This window comes from Pan troglodytes, chromosome 10 (assembly GCF_028858775.2).
Source record: "Pan troglodytes isolate AG18354 chromosome 10, NHGRI_mPanTro3-v2.0_pri, whole genome shotgun sequence".
Classification (NCBI taxonomy): Eukaryota; Metazoa; Chordata; class Mammalia; order Primates; family Hominidae; genus Pan; species Pan troglodytes.
Genome location: NC_072408.2, coordinates 70,329,531 through 70,347,999, shown reverse-complemented (window position 1 = coordinate 70,347,999; position 18,469 = coordinate 70,329,531). Strand labels below are relative to the sequence as shown.

Genomic DNA, 18,469 nt, shown 5'->3' with positions numbered 1-18,469 from the left:
CAGCTGAATATGTAAATAGCATTGCTCCAGTTCTCAATTAGCCATATTTTAAAGAGGGGCAAATTGTCACTTCTCACTTGTGCTTTTAATATAAATCAGGTTTGGGGTAAGTACATATCCTCATTTCTCCTATATGTCATAATAGCCAGTATGTAGTGAAGTAGTTCTCAAAGTTCAGAGGGCATAAGAATCATATGGGAAGCTTGTTAGAAATGCATATTTATGGACTAAACGTGTGTATACTCACTTCTCTTCCTACACTGTGGTTTAGTAGATGTTATGGGCTGAATTGTATTGCTCAAAAAATTACATGTTGTCCGGGTGCGGTGGCTCACAGCTGTAATCCCAGCACTTTGGGAGGCCGAGGCAGGGGGATCACCTGAGGTCAAGACCAGCCTGGCCAACATGGTGACACCTCGTTTCTACTAAAAATACAAAAATTAGCTGGGCGTGGTGGCATGCACCTGTAATCCCAGCTACTCGGGAGGCTGAGGCAGGAGAATCGCTTGAAGGAGAATCGCTTGAACCCGGGAGGCAGAGGTTTCAGTAAGCCGAGATCGCGCCATTGCATTCCAGCCTGGGCAACAGAGCGAAACTCTGCCTCAAAAAAAAAAAAAAAAAAAAAAAAAAAAAAAATCATATGTTGGCTGGGTGCATTGGCTTACTCCTGTAATCCCAGCATTTTGGGAGGTCAAAGTGGGAGAATCACTTGAGCCCAGGAGTTTGAGGGCAGCCTGGGCAACAAAGCAAGACCCTGTCTAAAAAAATTTAAAAATTAGCTGGGTGTGGTGGCACGTGCCTTGTACTCCCAGCTATTCAGGAGGCTGAGTTGGGAAGATTGCTTGAACCAGGGAGGCTGAGGCTTCGATAAGCCATGATGGTGACACTGCACTCCAGCCTAGGTGACAAAGCGAGACAGTCTCAAAAAGAAAAAAAAAAAAGAAAAAAAAATTCATACGTTGAAATTCTGATCCCCAGTACTTCAGAATTTGATCTAATTGGAGACAGGGTCACTGCTGATTTTATTAGTTAAATTAAGATGAAGCCATACTGAATAGGGTGGGCCCCTAATCCAATATGATTTGTGTCCTTATATAATAATAATTTTTAAAAAAAGGAAACTTGGATATATATACTCAGATGGAGAATGCCATGTGAAGAATGAAGTTTTGTTGCCACAAACCAAGAAACTACTAGAAGCCAGGAAAGGTCTGAACAGATCTCTCCCTAAGGCCCTCAGAGGTATCACAGACCTGCTGACACTTTGATCTTGGACTTCTAGTCTCCAGAACTACGAGACAATAAATTTCTTTCCTTTAACCACTCAGTTTGTGGCAATTCCTTTCTTGGCAGACTTAGGAAACTAATACAGTAGATTTGGAGTTGAGTGGGTTCCTGGAATCTGCATTTTTAACAAGTACTCCGGGTGCATTAGAAATAAATGTTCCATGGGCCACACTTTGAGAAACATTGGGAGAAGGATCTAAGAAGAAGAAACTCAGGTAACAAATTGGAAGGTAACAAGTAAGTGCTTACTGTTCCCCCAATTTATTAGCAATTATAAATTGACTTAAGGTCCATTTGCATTCCGCCAGGAATGCTCTCCACTCCCTATTTCTTTTTTTCTCTTTTTTTTGAGACGGAGTCTCGCTTTGTAACCCAGGCTGGAGTGCAGTGGCACAATCTCGGCTCACTGCAACCTCCGCCTCCCAGGTTCAAGCGATTCTCTTGCTTCAGCCCCCTGAGTAGCTGGAATTACAGGTGCGCGCCAACACGCCCGGCTAATTTTTGTATTTTTAGTAGAGACTGGGTTTCACCAAGTTGGCCAGGCTGGTCTCAAACTCCTGACATCGTGATCTGCCCGCCTCGGCCTCCCAAAGTGCTGGGATTACAGGGGTGAGCCACAGCGCCAGGCCTCCACTCCCTATTTCTTCCCACCATATGTTGAAAACTCGTATTTATACTTTAAAACAGGTTGAAAAGCACCACTCTCCTTCCCTTGTTTCCCCTCACTGAAATTTCATCATTTCCAACTGTGTGTTACCCCATTTTAGATACTTCAATTGTTACAGTTGTAAAGCTGTATTGTAATTAATTTGTTTAATCTGTATCCTATAAGCAGAGTTGTCGTCATGTTCTTCTTGGTATTCTTGGCTTCTAGCCCAGTGCCAAGTACAAAGAATGCACTCCACATTTTCCCTTAATTAATGAATTAAATAAGTAATTACATTCTCCACTTCCTCTGGTTTTAATTATAGAAAATGTCTTGATGGAAACCACATTTAAGAAAATCAGACAGAGATACTCTCGTAGCTACATGTTGGCCTGTCTCCTTGCTGAAAACATGGCAGTTGAGGAGTGCAGAAAAACAAAATGAGAAGCTTTATCATATTTAACTAATGCAGGATGAGAACCTTGAATCACAAAACAATTCATATTCCCACAAAAGATGACATAAAATATTTTTTCAAAGCAGAGTAAATTGCATTAGCTTTTAATTAACTGCTGGAGAGGTACTAAAATATTTCCGCCAAGTTGCAATAAGAAAATTTAGTGGGAACGTCTATCACTACTGAAAGTTACTAGGTTGGGACCAATTTTCAAGCTTAGCAACATTCGAGATCAGGATACCGTGTGGCAGCTTTGACCATCTCCCGTTTGCAGAAACTGGTTTGGGACTCCTACCTGTCCGCCCGATCCAGGTAAGGAAAGCCATTGCTGAGAAGAGGGCCGACCCACCCCAAGGTATGAGTTATTTCCCAAACCGACCCGCTTCGCTGTAAAATATGACTGGCTCTTGATTACATTATTTAACACTGGTGAAGCAGAATCAGTGGTCGCCCCTCCACCTGTCTGCCTCATTTGCCTTGCTCACCATTAAGAGTCAAGCTCCACTGCAGTAGTCCGCAGAGTCGGGGCAGAAATTGTGTGGACAAACGCTCCCGGGTTGCCCGGACGACAGGCCCCGCCCACTTGAGCTCCAGGAAAAGAGCGCGGCCGCGCGGAGGCTCTTCCGGCCGGCGCCCCGCCCCCTTTACTGACAGGTTGCCCACCTCCCCCAACGCCACCCCGCTTCGCAGTAGACGGACAGAGGAGTCGAAGTGGTCGAGGCTTTTGCGGCTCCGGCGTGCCGGAAAGTGCGTGAGTGCCGCCGCCGGGGAGTTTTGTTCCATTTCCCGGATCCTGGGGTCTGGAGGCGAAATATGCTCTGGGCGAGGACCACCGGGTGTGGGAAGAGGGTTCTGAGCGTCTCCTGATGTTGACGGTTTATTTCCTAGAGTGTGTTGGGTCTTTCTGTGAGGGTTTCGAGAAGAAACCGGCATGCGACTGGTTCATGCAGCGGACACCCGGTGGGAGGCCTGGGCCACTGTGGTTTAAGCCAGCAGGGGGATGGGGCTCATTCGGCAATTTAAAGAGAGAAATAAGTTGGCTCCAGAGGGTTGGTTATTTTAAGATTAATGACCTTCGGATTCTTCTTTCTGCTCTATTGTTTACTTTCTGTGCAGCGTACGCGTCCTTTTTCCTAAGAGCGCCCTAAACAAGAATTGAAAATGAAGCAATTCCTGGGTAAAATATTCCTTAACATGAAGATCGCTGAGGCCCCAAAGACTCATTAGTTTCCCGAGGTCACAGACTAATTGTACTAACCACATAACCTTCAGAATTTCAGTCTCCTCCCACATGAAGAAACGCCGGCACCTTACACCGACAGGAAAACTACAATTAAGTGAGGCTGTTCTCCTCAAGCCCGACTGAGTTCTCTGTAATTGTAGGGCATACCTACACCCTGTTTTAGCATTATGAGACCTGAAATACTTTTAAATTACTGGCACCATTTCTCATCTCTGAATTATAAGTTTATAATGCTCTATCCCTTCCAGTGTTATTGACTACATGCATTATTCATAGATAAGTAGTAGGACTAAGCTAGTCTTTGTGGGTTAAAGTGTTATTATCCCTATTGTAACCTGTAACTATTATAGGTTGTGTAATAGTTATTAGCATTTTACATCCATATCCTGGTAGCAAGATAAAAACATTTTAATAGCGACTTCGTACAGAGTTCTTACTCAGTTTACCATAGCTGTTTGATATGAAAGTTAAGGCTTCCTTTTAAATTAGTTTCAGTAAAACTAATGTTTAATGATAAAACACCTCAGTCAACTCAAATTAGGATTCATCGGGGTAAGGAGATAGTGCAGTAATCCCAAGTTACCTTAAAATAGTGGGCTTTTAGAGGAAAGGCTTTACTGAAGCTCTCACTGTATCTACCCCATGCTGGGCAAGTGTTTTATGATACATAATTTGTAAAAAGACCAACAACTAAAAAGGACAACTTAAGCCAGGTCCCTGAAAGCTTTCACAAGTTACAAATTGTGAATTAAATGAAGCTGTGCTGTTAGGCATTAAACAGGTTATAGTTTGCAATTCAAAATTACATCTATGTAGATTTAATTTTAAATTATGTGAAAAGAACATGGTTCCCAAGAGGTGTTTTTTGTTTGTTTTGTTTTGAGACAGGGTCTCAAAATGAATTTTGCCCAGCTTGGAGTGGTGGAACAATCACGGCTCACTACAGCCTCAACCACCTGGGCTCAAGCGATCCTCCCACCTCAGCCTCTCAAATAGCTGAGACTACAGGCACATGCCACCATGCCTGGCTAATATTTTTTTACTTTTAGTAGAGCCAAGGTCTCACTCACTATGTTGCCCAGGCTGGTCTCAAACTCCTGAGCTCAAGCCATCCTCCAGCCCTGGCCTCCCAAAGTGCTGAGATTACAGGTACAAGCCACCATGCCCAGCCTAAGAATCATTCTTAGTAAGATTATTTCACACTGCTAATGGCTCTCTGCCAAAAGAAAAAAAAGGAAGTTTAAAGAATGAAGTAGTTAATATAGTGGGTTAAATACCCTCATCTAATTTTACTCCCTTCCAAAACTACTAAATCTACGGTAAAATGATATAAAAATAAATTGGAAAAATGGGGACAGGAGATAACAGCAATAAAACTCAGAAGCTGGAAAACAGGTGAATGAATGTGACTTAGCACACCAGAAAAACCCAATTCACTCTGCAGAATTCTCAAAAGGCACTGAAACACACGCCCTGAAATTGGAAGTGGACTACATGAAAGCTATTTGAGAAACACCTCTAAGTAACTCTACCCCCTTACTCCCATAGAAGACTAGAGGTTTATTTCTGGACAAAGTAATACTAGTCCCTGGACTGGGGCATCCTCAGGCATTCTAGAGAAGCACACTGGAAACAAAGTTAAGTGAATTTAGGAATACATAATGCTGGATGCAGGGCCCGCATTCCTCTTTCACGTTTTAATGTTTAGTAGGCAAATCCTTAGAAGACTGGAAGACTCAACTCTGAGGAACTGACCAGCCCAGGAGGAACAATCCAAGATACTGACATCAGAGGTTCCCCAGGAAAGGCCCACCCAGAGCACCCTAAGTGAAGCCCAGAGTCTATATGCTTCACCCACGTATACAGATCTAAAAAGCTTTTTTGTCTTTTCATTCGTAAGAGTAGACAGAAAAGAATGACCAGACTTTGGAAGAAAGCTCAGAAGTGATAGAGACAGAAGCAAGCAGAAAAGCAATTTGAAGTAAAACAGCTCAGAAGTGATAAGAGACAAAAGCAAGCAGAAAAGCAATTTGAAGTAAAACAACAGAAAATTTCAAGAAAGCAAGAATCAGTGAACTTGGAAAGAAAAAATGCCCACATAATATGCTTGTTATGTGAATTAGCTCATTAACTAGTAGTAAGTACAATTTAACAAGTATTAATGTAGAAGTTTTTTTTTCCCTAGGAAAGAGGACCCAGAAAAGCAGTAAATGTATGACCTTCAGTAAGAAAAGGTCATGGCTTCACTGCTATGCTGGCGGCAAGTGCCTTTCAGATTTTTTCATTGATTCAAGTGTATATTCCCAGGGTTCCTTCCCCAGAGAGGCATACCCCAAGTTCTGTGTAGCCATCGACTGAGGACAGGTAGAGTCACCTATCCTACCCACGAATTGGCAGCCTTGTGGTTTAGATGGATTTCTACTTCCATGTGTTATTTCAGCATCTCTTAGCTCTGTTCTTAGACTTTGGCTGGCATTTCTATTATTTTTTTAAGTTTTGCTGAAGTAGAATTGACACTGAATTACACTTACAAAGTGTAATTCGATAAATTTGGTTTATATACACATCTATATATGCATATTTATAGATATATATGTGCTATATAGTATATATACTACCTATAGTATAATATATAGTATACATATTTTTGTTTCCATAGAAACAAAAATAAAAGGAATTACTATGTACTATATACTATATATATCTACTATATACTACATAGTATGTACTACGTAGTACATATAGTACATACTGTACTATGTAGTATATAGTAGATATATATAGTACATAAATATATATGTACTACGTAGTACATACTATGTAGTATATGGTAGATATATATACCATAGTATACTATATACTAAAAATGGCTGGCTACCTCTGTTTGTCAATATATATTTTAATATATTTTTGCAAGTAATAGAAATGCCAGCAAAAGTCTAAGAACAGGGCTAAGTGGTGGGAAAACTACATACTATATACTATATAGTATCTATACTAATTATATAGATTTGTATATATACACATATGTATACACACACACACACACACACACACAATGAAGCCATCACCACAATCAAGACAATAAATATATCCATTATCCACAAAGGTTGCCTTGTGCATCTTTGATTCCTTCCTGGTCTCCAGCCCCTACTCCCATTCCCAGGCTACTCTATTATAATTTTTGAGTATTTTTAACATCTCTATAGTAGTCTCCAGCTATGCTGAGAGCAATCTGAGTGGTCAAAATTAACTGTCCAGGAAGAGCAGAAATGAACAACTCAATAAACACTTGGAAGATGAAAATGAGAAAATCCCCCATACAACTGAATAAAAGGCCAGGCGCAGAGGCTCACACCTGTAATCCCAGCACTTTGGGAAACCAAGGAGAGTGGATCACCTCAGGTCAGGAGTTCGAGACCAGCCTGGCCAACATGGTGACAAGCCATCTCTACTAAAAATACATAAATTAGCCATGCTTAGTGGCAGTCGCCTGTAATCCCAGCTACTTGGGAGGCTGAGGCAGGAGAATCACTTGAACCCAGGAGGTGGAGGTTGCAATGAGTTGAGATCAGGCCATTGCTCTCCAGCCTGGGTGATAAGAGCGAAACTCCATGCTTAAAAAAAAAAGACAAATGGAAAATAGTACAGAAAAAAGGAAGAGAACATGTTTAGAAGTTCAAACATCCAAATAATAAAAGTTCCAGGAAGGGAGAAAAAAGAAAATGGAGGAGGGAGGAAATCATGAATGAAATCATTTAAAATTTTTTTCCCAAATTGAAGGAAACAAGTGTCCAGATTGCAAGGGCCAGCTGAGTGTCCAGCACAATGGATAAAAATAAATCCATTATCAACACATCACTAGCATTTCAAAATCTTCATGGAGAAGATTCTGTAAGTTTCTGGGGAGAGAGAGAAAAAATACATCACATACAGAGGATCACTTACCAGGACTGCTTTGAACTTCTTAATAGCAATGGTAAAAGCAAACAGATGAGCAACTACTTCAAAATGTTGAAAAGAAAATTATTTCCAGCTTTCAATTCTATACTCAGACAAGCTATCAAACAAATAGAGGGAGCCAGCCATTTTTAGACATCCAGGGTCTCATTTACCTTCCATGTACCCTTTTCAAGAAGTTAGGATGTGCTCCACAGAAACAAAAATAAAACCAGGAAATGGAACACTTTGGAATGTAGAAAATGGGATAATCAACACAGAGGATAGGCAAAAGGAATTTCTGGGAGCATGGTCAAGTAGGATTCCAGCACCACAGTTGTGCTTCTTGATGTAGAGAGCAGTCAGTCCAGAATCAAGCAGCATGACTCACATTGATGGCTGTTATCACCAAGATCCCTGCTGCCATTGTATCATCTTTTTAACCTGAGGACATTATGCCCAGGCAAGCCTGGCTCAGATTCTTACCGGTATTTGCCTTGTCTTGACCATGTCTTGACCTTGTCTTGACCATGAGCATGAAATTCCTGCTCTCTTCTGTGCTGTGCTGACTGGACCAACTGAGGACACTCATTTTTACCCTTCTTTTTCAACCTATTCCTGAAAGCTGATGTTGGGCGTTGGTGAGCTTAAAGCAGAAAATAGTCTTCCTCCTTCCCATTTTTGCTATGTATTGGCCAGAAATCAGGTATCAATTCTACACTTTGATCTTTCCACATGCTTCAGTTGTGAGGAGCCCAGTATTCACTCATGACGTTGCAAATTAACTTCTCTAGAAGGGATCCATAAAGCCTGGAGAAGGTAAAGCCAGACTAGGACTGTTTGGCTTTAATTAACAGCAGCATTGTTGCCCTTTTCCTTGCTATATTCGTGCTTGCTGCTCAAATTGCCAAAATTAAATATTTAGGGCAATGTTCATGAGTGCTGGGAAAACTAAAGAGAATAAGCAGGAAGTCATTAGAGGCTATCTTGGTAGAGATGGGGAAGGAGAAGCAATTGGAGAGGGGCACATGGGGGCTTCTAAGACTTTTGTTTCATAACTTGAATGATGGGTACCCAGATGTATATTTTGCTTTCTTTAATTTGTACATTCATATTTTATGCAGTTTCTATGTCTAATACGTATAAAAATTTCAGATTAAATGAAATACATGAAGGCACTGGCACCCTGCCTTTCAAATTGTAAAAGGTGTAAATTTTGCAAAATGCCTAAAGGGGCAGGTGAGGTCACAATGAGAATCTACACTATTGTACTTCGGGGTTCAACCCAAACAGAAGTAACAGGAGAACTTAAATTATGTAGCACATGATTTTTAATTGAGTATGGTACTGTAATTTTAATCCACATTTTCTGCTAGTTAACTATAAAATAACCCTTAAAACTGATCTAAAAGGCTATTTTAAAAATATAAGTTGCGGCCGGGCACGGTGGCTCACACCTGTAATCCCAGCACTTTGGGAGGCCAAGGTGGGTGGATCACGAGGTGAGGAGATCAAGACCATCCCGGCCAACATGGTGAAACCCCATCTCTACTGAAATACAAAAAAGAAATTAGCCGGGCGTGGTGGTGCGCACATGTAGTCCCAGCTTACTTGGGAGGCTTGAGGCAGGGGAATTGCTTGAACCAGGGAGGTGGAGGTTGCAGTGAGCTGAGATGGCACCACTGCACTCCAGCTTGGGGACAGAGCAAGAATCCGTCTCAAAAAAAAAAAAAAGTTGCTTCCTGCTTGCCCTTCAGAGTAATTCAGTCCAAAAGTCATTACGTGGGGCTGAGCAAGGCAGGCATCTGGGGAAGGTGGGGGCCAGAGAAAGGCTGGCAAGGTAGTAGCCCAGCAGGGGATAGTGGAGCCCAAATGCAGTGAGGAGGACCTCTGGGGGTAGGGACTTGTGCACAGCAGCAGCCTAGCAGGGGATGAGGAGGGCATCCTGTTAGGGTGAAGGAAATGGTGGCACAGGTTTTTGGAACGGGAACAAAAGGTGAGCCTTACCCAGGAGGGAGGAAATGGTGCAGTGTAAGTTGCTTGAGCCCAAGAAGGGTAGGTTGGGGGGAAAGGGGGAAGAGAAGACCATGCATGTGGGATGGTGGCAGTGGCACTCTGGCATTAGGTGGCAGAGCTCAGAGAGTAGAGAGTGTGTGCCGAATGGTGACAGCAAGAGGATTTTGATTACATAGTGAGAGAAGGGGTGATGATTATAAAAAGTAAATTTATTAAGGACAAGTGGGAACCAGACTTCTCACTGTTCAGCAAGAGTATTAAACCCATGTAAAGAGGGGAAATGAAAATAAACCCTGTAGTATTGGAATTGTTAGGTAGCAGATTATATGGAGATTAATATAAAGTCATACACACATACAACACCTAAATCTGTAGGTATATACACTTGCAGCTTTGTCACTTAGAGGACCTGGGAACAGTGACAGTCCCATGGTGATTAGCATTTTTAGCACCCAGACCTTGGTTTCTAAAGCATTCCATCCAGATTATAGTTTCTAAATGCTATTCTCCATTAAAAGGACTAGGTTCCTTGGAGAAATAATTTTACAATGGACAATCTTAGCAAATACATTAATTGGGTAATCAAAGTTATCAATCACAATGGAACAAATTTCAGTTGCATCCACCGGATAGGATGCAATGTTAAGAGCTTACTATTCAACTCTAACAGGTAGTGGGAATTATTTTCTAGGTTTAGACTGTCATGATGCCTTTAAGTTTGGAGCCTCCTCTACAAAGTAGAATTAACACATTACACATAAAGCAGCATGATTTCGCCTGTTCCTCAGGGACACCCTCTTACAGGTTGTTCATTTGGCCTCTTCACCACCAATCTTACTGCCCATCTACTATTCCAACCTGCTTAACTCACCCAGTTTCTGCTAGTTTTCAGCCTCCCTTTGGATAAGCACCCATCAGCATTTGATCAGGCTTCTGCTCAATGTCCTTCAAGTGGCTCTGGCCTTGCCTTGAGAGCAGGGTAAAGATAATCTCGTTTGTTGATAAGGAAAACTCAGGCTCAGCAAGGTTAATTAATCTGTACATTATGCAACTGGAATTTAAATCTAGTTTAACTCATTCCACTGTGGCATAAAAGGAGGTACACGTACCTATCTGTGATGACAATCCACTTTCTCTCTCATTTCCTTCATATGACTTCTCACAATCACAATTGTCTTTGCTTATGTCTCCCGTAGGAAAACGTCAATTATGTGACAGCAGGTAATTTTATCGGAAGTGTTTATAACTATATCCCAGTACGTGGAACGAAAAAGTTATCAAGAAATATTTATTGAATGTAAAAAAGGTTACCGTTTCCTCAATGTGTGTAACCTTTTTTTATTTTTTTAAGACTACAATGCAGCTAATTGCAAAAAAATTTTCCTCTCTTTAGGTATGTTATGCATAAAAGTGGATAATTTACATGATAAATGAAAATGGCCAATTCTTTAAGAGGAGAAGTACTAAAACTTTATAAAAATGTAAGTAATTATGTTGCCAATTTTATAAAAATGTTATTATATTACATGGATTGTTTAGAAATATATAATCTTTCTTTTTGAAGCTGCTGTATCTTGGACGAGACTATCCAAAAGGAGCAGACTATTTTAAAAAGCGTTTGAAGAACATTTTCCTTAAAAACAAAGATGTGAAGAATCCAGAGAAGATCAAAGAACTTATTGCACAGGGCGAATTTGTAATGAAAGAGCTAGAAGCCTTGTACTTCCTTAGGAAATACAGAGCTATGAAACAACGCTATTATTCAGATACCAACAAAACTAATTGATCATTACTACTTTAATTTAGCTATCAGTGCCAGCTGTTTATGTATACCAGATGTTGTAAAATAATTCTAACTTACTTAAAATGGGAAGATAGATATACATGTTGTGTAAAAAAATCCCTGAGCTGCCCTACTGAACTAAATAGGTTTCAACTTCTGTTCATACGGAGAAATTATCAGCAACTTTATGCTCAATTTTGATACAAACAAACATAGCAACTTAGCTATACTACCGATCATAAATTAATGAGCACCCAATTTTGAATGAAAATATAATACACTTAATCCTCTAACTTAATAGGACTTAGCCAATTATTTTTAGCTTATTTCTCCATTTTACTGACAAGAGAATGCCATTTACCGAACATTTAATAAGCAAAATAATTTCTTACACACTTACTTCTCTTAACTTTTGAAAGGAATCCCTTAATTTTTCACCCAATTTGGTGTATTAACAGCACATATTCAAGGTTCACTACAAAACAAACAGTTCCTGGTAATGATTTAAATGTAGTTATAGAAATAATATGTATGGAGTCATTACTTCTGACCTTGAAATAGCCTGCTGGTGACTGGCATTACATACATAACTAACTATTCAATTATTTCCATTATTAATGTTGCTGCTGCTACCTTTGGGCCTAAAACCAAGTCACCTGTTGTGTATCAATTACCTTCTTTGATAAAAGGAAATAAATAATGATGTTATCCTATTTTTTTGTCATAAAGGCAGATTTGTTTTGCATCTACTTCTAAATATGGTTTTAAGTTTAAGCAAACAAACACACCTTTACATAATATCCACAGCACCTTTTAGAAATAAAGGATACTTCTAACAAGCTGCATAAAAGATTCACTGGTATACTATAGTGTCTATGGCTTATAAAGTATTCCATATCCATTTCGGGGCAAACAGTTCAAATTCCATGAATAAATACACACTCATAGTCACTGTAACTATTTTTATTACATTACAATAATTAGGAGTAGTACAGTTCATGACAAAAATATTACAAATTTTAGATCACTTCACAGCACATACTCCTATAAACATTTAAAAGTTAATTTCAATTAAAAGAGTGGTCATTTTTAATGTTTGATATGACCAACATTCCTAGGTCAGCGCAACCAAATGATGGAAACAACTGGATCACACTGCATATGTCCCACAAAAGAAAGCACAATGTACAAAATGTGCATGTTTCAGTTTACACTATACAAAAATAGTTAAAATACATTCCAGGTAAACATGTTACATTAAGAAATAGTACTAGTAAGAAATTGGCACTCAAAGGAAAAATGCAAAAGTATTTTCAACATGAAAACACAAGACAGTGGAATTGGAAACTTTCGGATAAAACACTGTAACCCAGTTAGCTCTGTGGGGGTGTGGGGGGAGAGATGGGCCCTCAACATTTCTGCAGATAACTTTTTTTCCCCTAAATTCATCTAAATTACCTAACATTATCCCAAACAGGCACTTCAAACTATTAAACTAAAACACAGATCTTAATCTAGTTATGACTATTCTTCAAGAACTCGTGTGAGTATCTTTAGAAAGAAATTTTCATTTTATGACAGCTATTCAGTTTCTCAATGCAGAATTCATGCTATCCAGTATTTATTAACACAGAAGTTACTAAATATAAATTCAGCTTTAAGGTAACTGCTGGGTTCGAAAAAAACATTACTACATAATTATCAAGAAATCATTACTTTTTGACAAATGGAAATCTTCAGATAGTTTTTGCTGTCTAAAAAAAAATCCCCTAAAAAAAATGTTATATACTGTTTGAAGAAAAAATGGTTAGAAGAAAAAAAAAATTAATGGAATACAAATGAGATGAACTTGTGCAAACTGTAACTTAACATGCCCCACAAAGTTTCTATGTATATATTAGGACAAAATTGTGCAATGGTGACAACAGTTTTGATAACCTATAAAAGTTAGGTTCTAAATTCCTATGCAGTGTGACTCAGTTAAATAGAGCCTAGAATGCCTACTTGGGAACATTCACTCAAATGATACAATATACGTCTGCTATATTCTTCCACAAACATGTTAATGCCTAAGTCTATGTAATTTAGCTTTTTTTTTAAAAAACTTCAACAAGGATTTTTATCTTTAAGGCTGTAATAATTAGGTAACATTTATTTCTAGAATTCTCCCCCTTTAAAATCTCTACAAAAACAAATCTTTTGTTAAACCATTCAAAGTTCACATAAAGGTAATTACCACTACCTTTAAAAAATGCCCATCTACATCAAAAATTCAAGAGGCCTAAATATCCCCTCATAAGCACTGCAGTTCCTGAAGTATGGCCATTTCTTTCTCTGTGTAGAAACGAGGTACTGTGTAAGTCTTAACACCCTACCTAAACAATGTTCCAAAGATCTGTAGTTTAGCATAGCAATTCAGAAATCATAGTGATTTTTACATAGAAGTTTCCTTGTCTGTGAACTAGTTCAGGCACCTGTTTATTTGTACCCAGATAAAACTATTAATTTTTAAGTATATTTTAATTACTTATGCAGAGAAAACTGGAGTATTACACATTTGGGTCAATATGAATATCTGACATACACCTTAATGTGTACAGTAATTGTCCCAAAAGAATCACAGTTATGCCAAATAAAAAAATATATAATCAAGTTTATTCCTTTAAAACAATGAAGTGATTTACATAAAGTAGCTCGATCAAAGAGTTTCATTGGAATCGTAGCAAAACAATTATAGAGCTGGCACAGAGACCAGAACTCTTCTTTGCAAAACTAAAATACGCATCGTGTTATCTCTGGGTCATATACCAAAGGCCTTAGTAAGATATTAGAGACCACACTAGCACTACCTAAGGACCGGGATTATGTCTCTTGTTTGGGGATACTATATACCCAGTGCCTTGTGTGGTGACTGGCATCTGGTAGGCACTCAATAAATATTTGCTGAATAAATGAGTTCTGCAAAACAGGTTTATGAGGCCAAGGCGGGTGAATCACTTGAGGTCAGGAGTTTGAGACCAGCCTGGCCAATAGGGTGAAACCCCGTCTCTCCTAAAAATACAAAAATTAGTCGAGCGTGGTGGCACACGCCTGTCATCCCAGCTACTCAGGAGGCCAAGGCACGAGAATCGCTTGAACCTGGGAGATGGAGGTTGCAGTGAGCTGAGATGGCGCCACTGCATTCCAGCCTGGGTGACAAGAGCAAGACTCTGACACCAAAAAAAAAAAAGTAAGCTTCATGAATTAAAGTATTTTTCATTGCATGAAGATTTCTGGTTACTAAAACAATGGAATGTATTACTGTTACCAGGAGTAGTCCTAGTTGTAGATTACCTAAGGAATTCTTTCAGCACTATCTTTATTAAATTCTCCTTCCACTGGATAGGGTTCTGTCTATTCATACCAGGTTTGAAAAATCCTACTGTCGCTAATGGATTGGGCAGCAAAGAGATGTTCAAAGGATCAGCCACCACCTGAAAATTAGTGATTAGGTCAAATCCCTTTATGGTATCTGTCAGATTCTCTTGAGCCCTGAGGAAATAAGATGTAGGGTATTTCTGATGTGACTTAATGGGAAAACTTCATGGAGATATCCACAGCAGCAGTAAATCTTATGGTTAGGGGAATTACAAGTATTAAAACTGCATCAAGTCATGGGGCATGTGGAAGGTAGGGAGGCAAGATGACACTAATATGGAGGGAGAGTCCTAAAACGAGAATGGATATTCAAATATAAACTTCACCTCTTGCACAATTTTGCCCAAGACTGGCACTGAAGATGGTGTAACATAGGTTAAAAAGTTACAGATTGTGCTGAGCTTGACAAATAAGTGTATCCTTATGTAAACGGAATATAAATCACATAGTTGTAAAAAAAAAACTAAGAGTTTGAGATGACTTCTTTTAACATGAAGAAATGGATAGTAAGTGATGTCCTCAAAATCAGAGTCCTAAAAGACACCTATCTAGAACCTAAGTCACCTTCTTCCTAGTCCAGTGATACTTTCACCTCACCATGCCATCTCACTTCATATATTTTAAAATAAGTAACATTTTAAATTTATCAAAAGGATTGTTTTTATTTTTATTTTAAAGCATTATTAAATATGGATCAGACTTGAAAAGTGTTTATGAAATGTTAATTTAACCAGTGTTAAGAGAACTAGCCAAACCTAGAGATTGTAAAACTTTTTCACTTCATTGTTTAAAAAAAAAATTAATGTCTTGGCACACCACCACCCCAAAATCTCAACTTTTGAGTTAACATTTAAAAGTAATTTTTAAAAAAGAGTTTGTTTTCTTAAGAAACAAAAGCAATGCTCTTGATTTGTCAGCAGGACCACCACAGAGTGAGATTGTATCTTGTTGAGCTATCCAAAGTGCCCTAGTCCCTCCCCATTTTGACTAACCAATGCATGACAACACTGGATGACCGTGGGGACACAGTCCATGCTGTGAAACTCTATGAAAGCTCAAAGGTTCACACAGGGCCTGGCCTTGCAACCTTGGTCTCTTCAACACCTAATAAGCTATAACTGGCCCACATAATCTTTTAATGTCACAAGCAGAATTAAAACTATCTTCGAAGACTCAAGTTGAAGAAAAGATTTAAAGTTATACTATGAAAGAGCAGTCTGACACAGGGAGACTACATTTAATTCCTATGAGAATTTTTTATACTTGTTAAAATCTTTTCAATTATTATAAAAATTTAGTAGCATGTAAATATAGCCCCAAAATGGTTGCTATAATAATCCCCATTTCATACTGGGTCTGCCTTAACAGGAAAAGCTATTAGGAGTCTTTATAGTAATTTATCTAATGTGAAAAGGAAATGGCCTTATAATAGTTTCCACTGCCTTGTAATTTTTTTCCATTTTTTTCTTTTTATAGAAAAAATATAATATTTTGGGGAGAGTGACCATGACTAATAGCAGTGGAAAGGAGACAAAACCTTTGTGAACAGTGTTAACTTTACATTCATCAGGGATGACAAACTATAGGACATGATGCCTAGAAGAATCATCATCAGGAAGCCCATAAATTTGTGTTCCCTCAATGTTTCAGTAAAACCAATTAGAAGGTCTCAACTGAAATTATAATTAGTAATTAATCCATTTATGTGACTAGATAAAACACAGAATAGGGATGATTCAAAAGCTTCATTAATTTGTTTCACACCAACATTCACAATTGGTAAGAAAAATAAGAAGTAATCAACTGCATGCACCAAAAACCCCAAGACAGAAATCTTAGGTATTCAGTTTCTTTTTCACAGGCATTGCTAGTTCAAAAACCAAAACTCTGGGGATACTGGCACTTAGAGGAAAAAAAACTTCCACTGTCATTTTAAAATAAGCATTTAAGGTAAAAGCTAACAGTCTGCATGGAGCAGGAAAAAAATTAGGTAATGCTAAAACAAATGCTAATAATTTAGTGTAATGTACAAAAATTACCACTTGTACTAGTATGCCTTAAGAAAAAAGTACAAATTGTATTTACATAATTACACACTTTGTCTTTGACTTCTTTTTCTTCTTTTTACCATCTTTGCTCATCTTTTCTTTATGTTTTCGAATTTCTCGAACTAATGTATAGAAGGCATCATCAACACCCTGAAATACATAAAAAGTATTAAAATGTGAATATATACAATGGCTTCATGTGTACAGGTAACAAATTTCCATTATTAATGGAAAAAATATTAAGAAAGGATTCTTTATGTTTCTCTTCAGGCAACTGAATATATATTACATATATTAGGACTTTTAGAATTCTTAAATGTCATCCGCATAGGTGTTTTGTCAATATTATAAACAGGAACACTAATTTTCACAAAAGACAAGGATAACCAATGGCACAGAATTTTAAATAAGGTAACGACTTTTTCACAGGAGAACTTAATTTGCTACTATTTTTTCCACATTGGCAAACCTAAGTCATCAAAATCCAAATGCATGTGTGTGTGTGTACACTTAATTGTCCTTATGTTTCTGGACTTTAGATATAAGCCATGCAACTGTAAACTATGTTCATATATCTTCACACACAGTAACAGTATTTGAGCTCCAGTTCTATACTTACGTAAAATCCATTGGATTTAAAAATTTACCAAGAAGTAAACAGTATTCGAACATCCTATTCCAATAATTTATCAACAAGTAAACAGTATCTAAACATATTATTTCAGTTTTCAAATGATATATATTAAGGGATTAGTTTCAATTCATATATTTATCATTAAGAAAAAGGTTTAAAGTGACCCCAACACAGGAGAATACCACTTTAAAAAAAACACTAATACCTCAGATTTGTGGAGAAATTAGCTAAATCATTTGAAAGGTCTTATAGTTTACCAATTTGGAGGAGATTCTTTCTATCCCATAAAGTTTTAATTTCTGTTGTATTCAAAAGCTTGCCATATACAGCCAAATATCCTGTCTTCAAAGAGCTTAACAGTTAGTCATTGTGACCACCATCTATTTATGATTAAAGCAAGGTTATTTAAATTTAATGGCTAAAAGTGATTTTAAGCCATAATAATTTTCAACCTAATAATCTACAGTGTGAAAAATGGCACTCTCAAAGTGGTAGTAGATTTTAAACCTGCAATACTTAAATTATGCAAGATCCATACACAAGTCAATTCTTGTCATGTCTCCAATTAAAAGAAAAATATAAATAAAAGCAAAAAATGAAGAAAAAATGTGATTCTCTCTGTATTTTAAAGCTTGTTCAACTGAGTAGTAACTATAAAAAGAAAATCTGTTAACCTCACAATACTTCCAAACCTAGACAGCAGAGGGAGTCTTAGAAACAAATACCCAACACATTAAGTTGTATAAATCAAGCCTCTTTAAGAACAATGAAAACTGGGTTTTTACTCATTGTAATCACTTTGTAGGATATTATAAACTGTGTAAATAAATGTATTAAAAATTATATGTGTAAAGATATTCAAGTTATATTATCTTGAAATTAATTTAAAATGTTAAGTGGGCCGGGTGCGGTGGCTCAAGCCTGTAATCCCAGCACTTTGGGAGGCCAAGACGGATGGATCACTTGAGGTGAGGAGTTTCAGACCAGCCTGGCCAACAT

At 38.0% G+C, this 18,469-nt stretch overlaps 3 protein-coding genes across 36 annotated transcripts in view; 1 reads left to right on the top strand and 2 right to left on the bottom strand.

Annotated features, from left to right (window-relative positions):
• DNAI7 (dynein axonemal intermediate chain 7) overlaps nt 1-5,660 on the bottom strand; it is a 92,619-nt gene extending 86,959 nt beyond the window's left edge. For 4 of the 30 annotated variants that reach the window (XM_063785827.1, XM_063785812.1, XM_063785815.1 and 1 more), the window contains exon 1: nt 2,850-2,960. Coding sequence is in view for 9 of the 30 variants with exons in the window: in XM_054664440.2 (XP_054520415.1) it covers nt 2,876-3,323 (448 nt within the window). In the remaining 21 variants the exon portion in view is untranslated. Of the gene's footprint in view, nt 1-2,685 lie in introns of all 30 variants that reach the window. The other 26 variants (XM_016923776.4, XM_063785821.1, XM_063785825.1 and 23 more) reach the window with 19 other exon arrangements.
• On the top strand, nt 3,022-12,084 carry ETFRF1 (electron transfer flavoprotein regulatory factor 1). 2 transcript variants are annotated; one of them, XM_520803.6, is made up of 3 exons: nt 3,022-3,137; nt 10,982-11,069; nt 11,153-12,084. In XM_520803.6, exons 2-3 carry the CDS (start codon nt 11,019-11,021, stop codon nt 11,372-11,374), a joined length of 273 nt encoding a protein of 90 aa, XP_520803.3. In that variant the 5' UTR covers nt 3,022-3,137; nt 10,982-11,018; the 3' UTR covers nt 11,375-12,084. The 2 variants fall into 2 exon arrangements, with proteins under 2 accessions (XP_520803.3, XP_009423994.1); XM_009425719.4 differs by having other exon boundaries at nt 3,045-3,141.
• Nucleotides 12,085-12,318: 234 nt separating this feature from the next.
• KRAS (KRAS proto-oncogene, GTPase) overlaps nt 12,319-18,469 on the bottom strand; it is a 45,792-nt gene continuing 39,641 nt past the window's right edge. For all 4 annotated transcript variants that reach the window (XM_528758.9, XM_054664451.2, XM_009425716.5 and 1 more), the window contains one exon: nt 12,319-16,986. In XM_528758.9, the coding sequence (XP_528758.3) occupies nt 16,870-16,986 (117 nt within the window). In that variant the 3' untranslated portion in view covers nt 12,319-16,869. The remainder of the gene's footprint in view (nt 16,987-18,469) is intronic.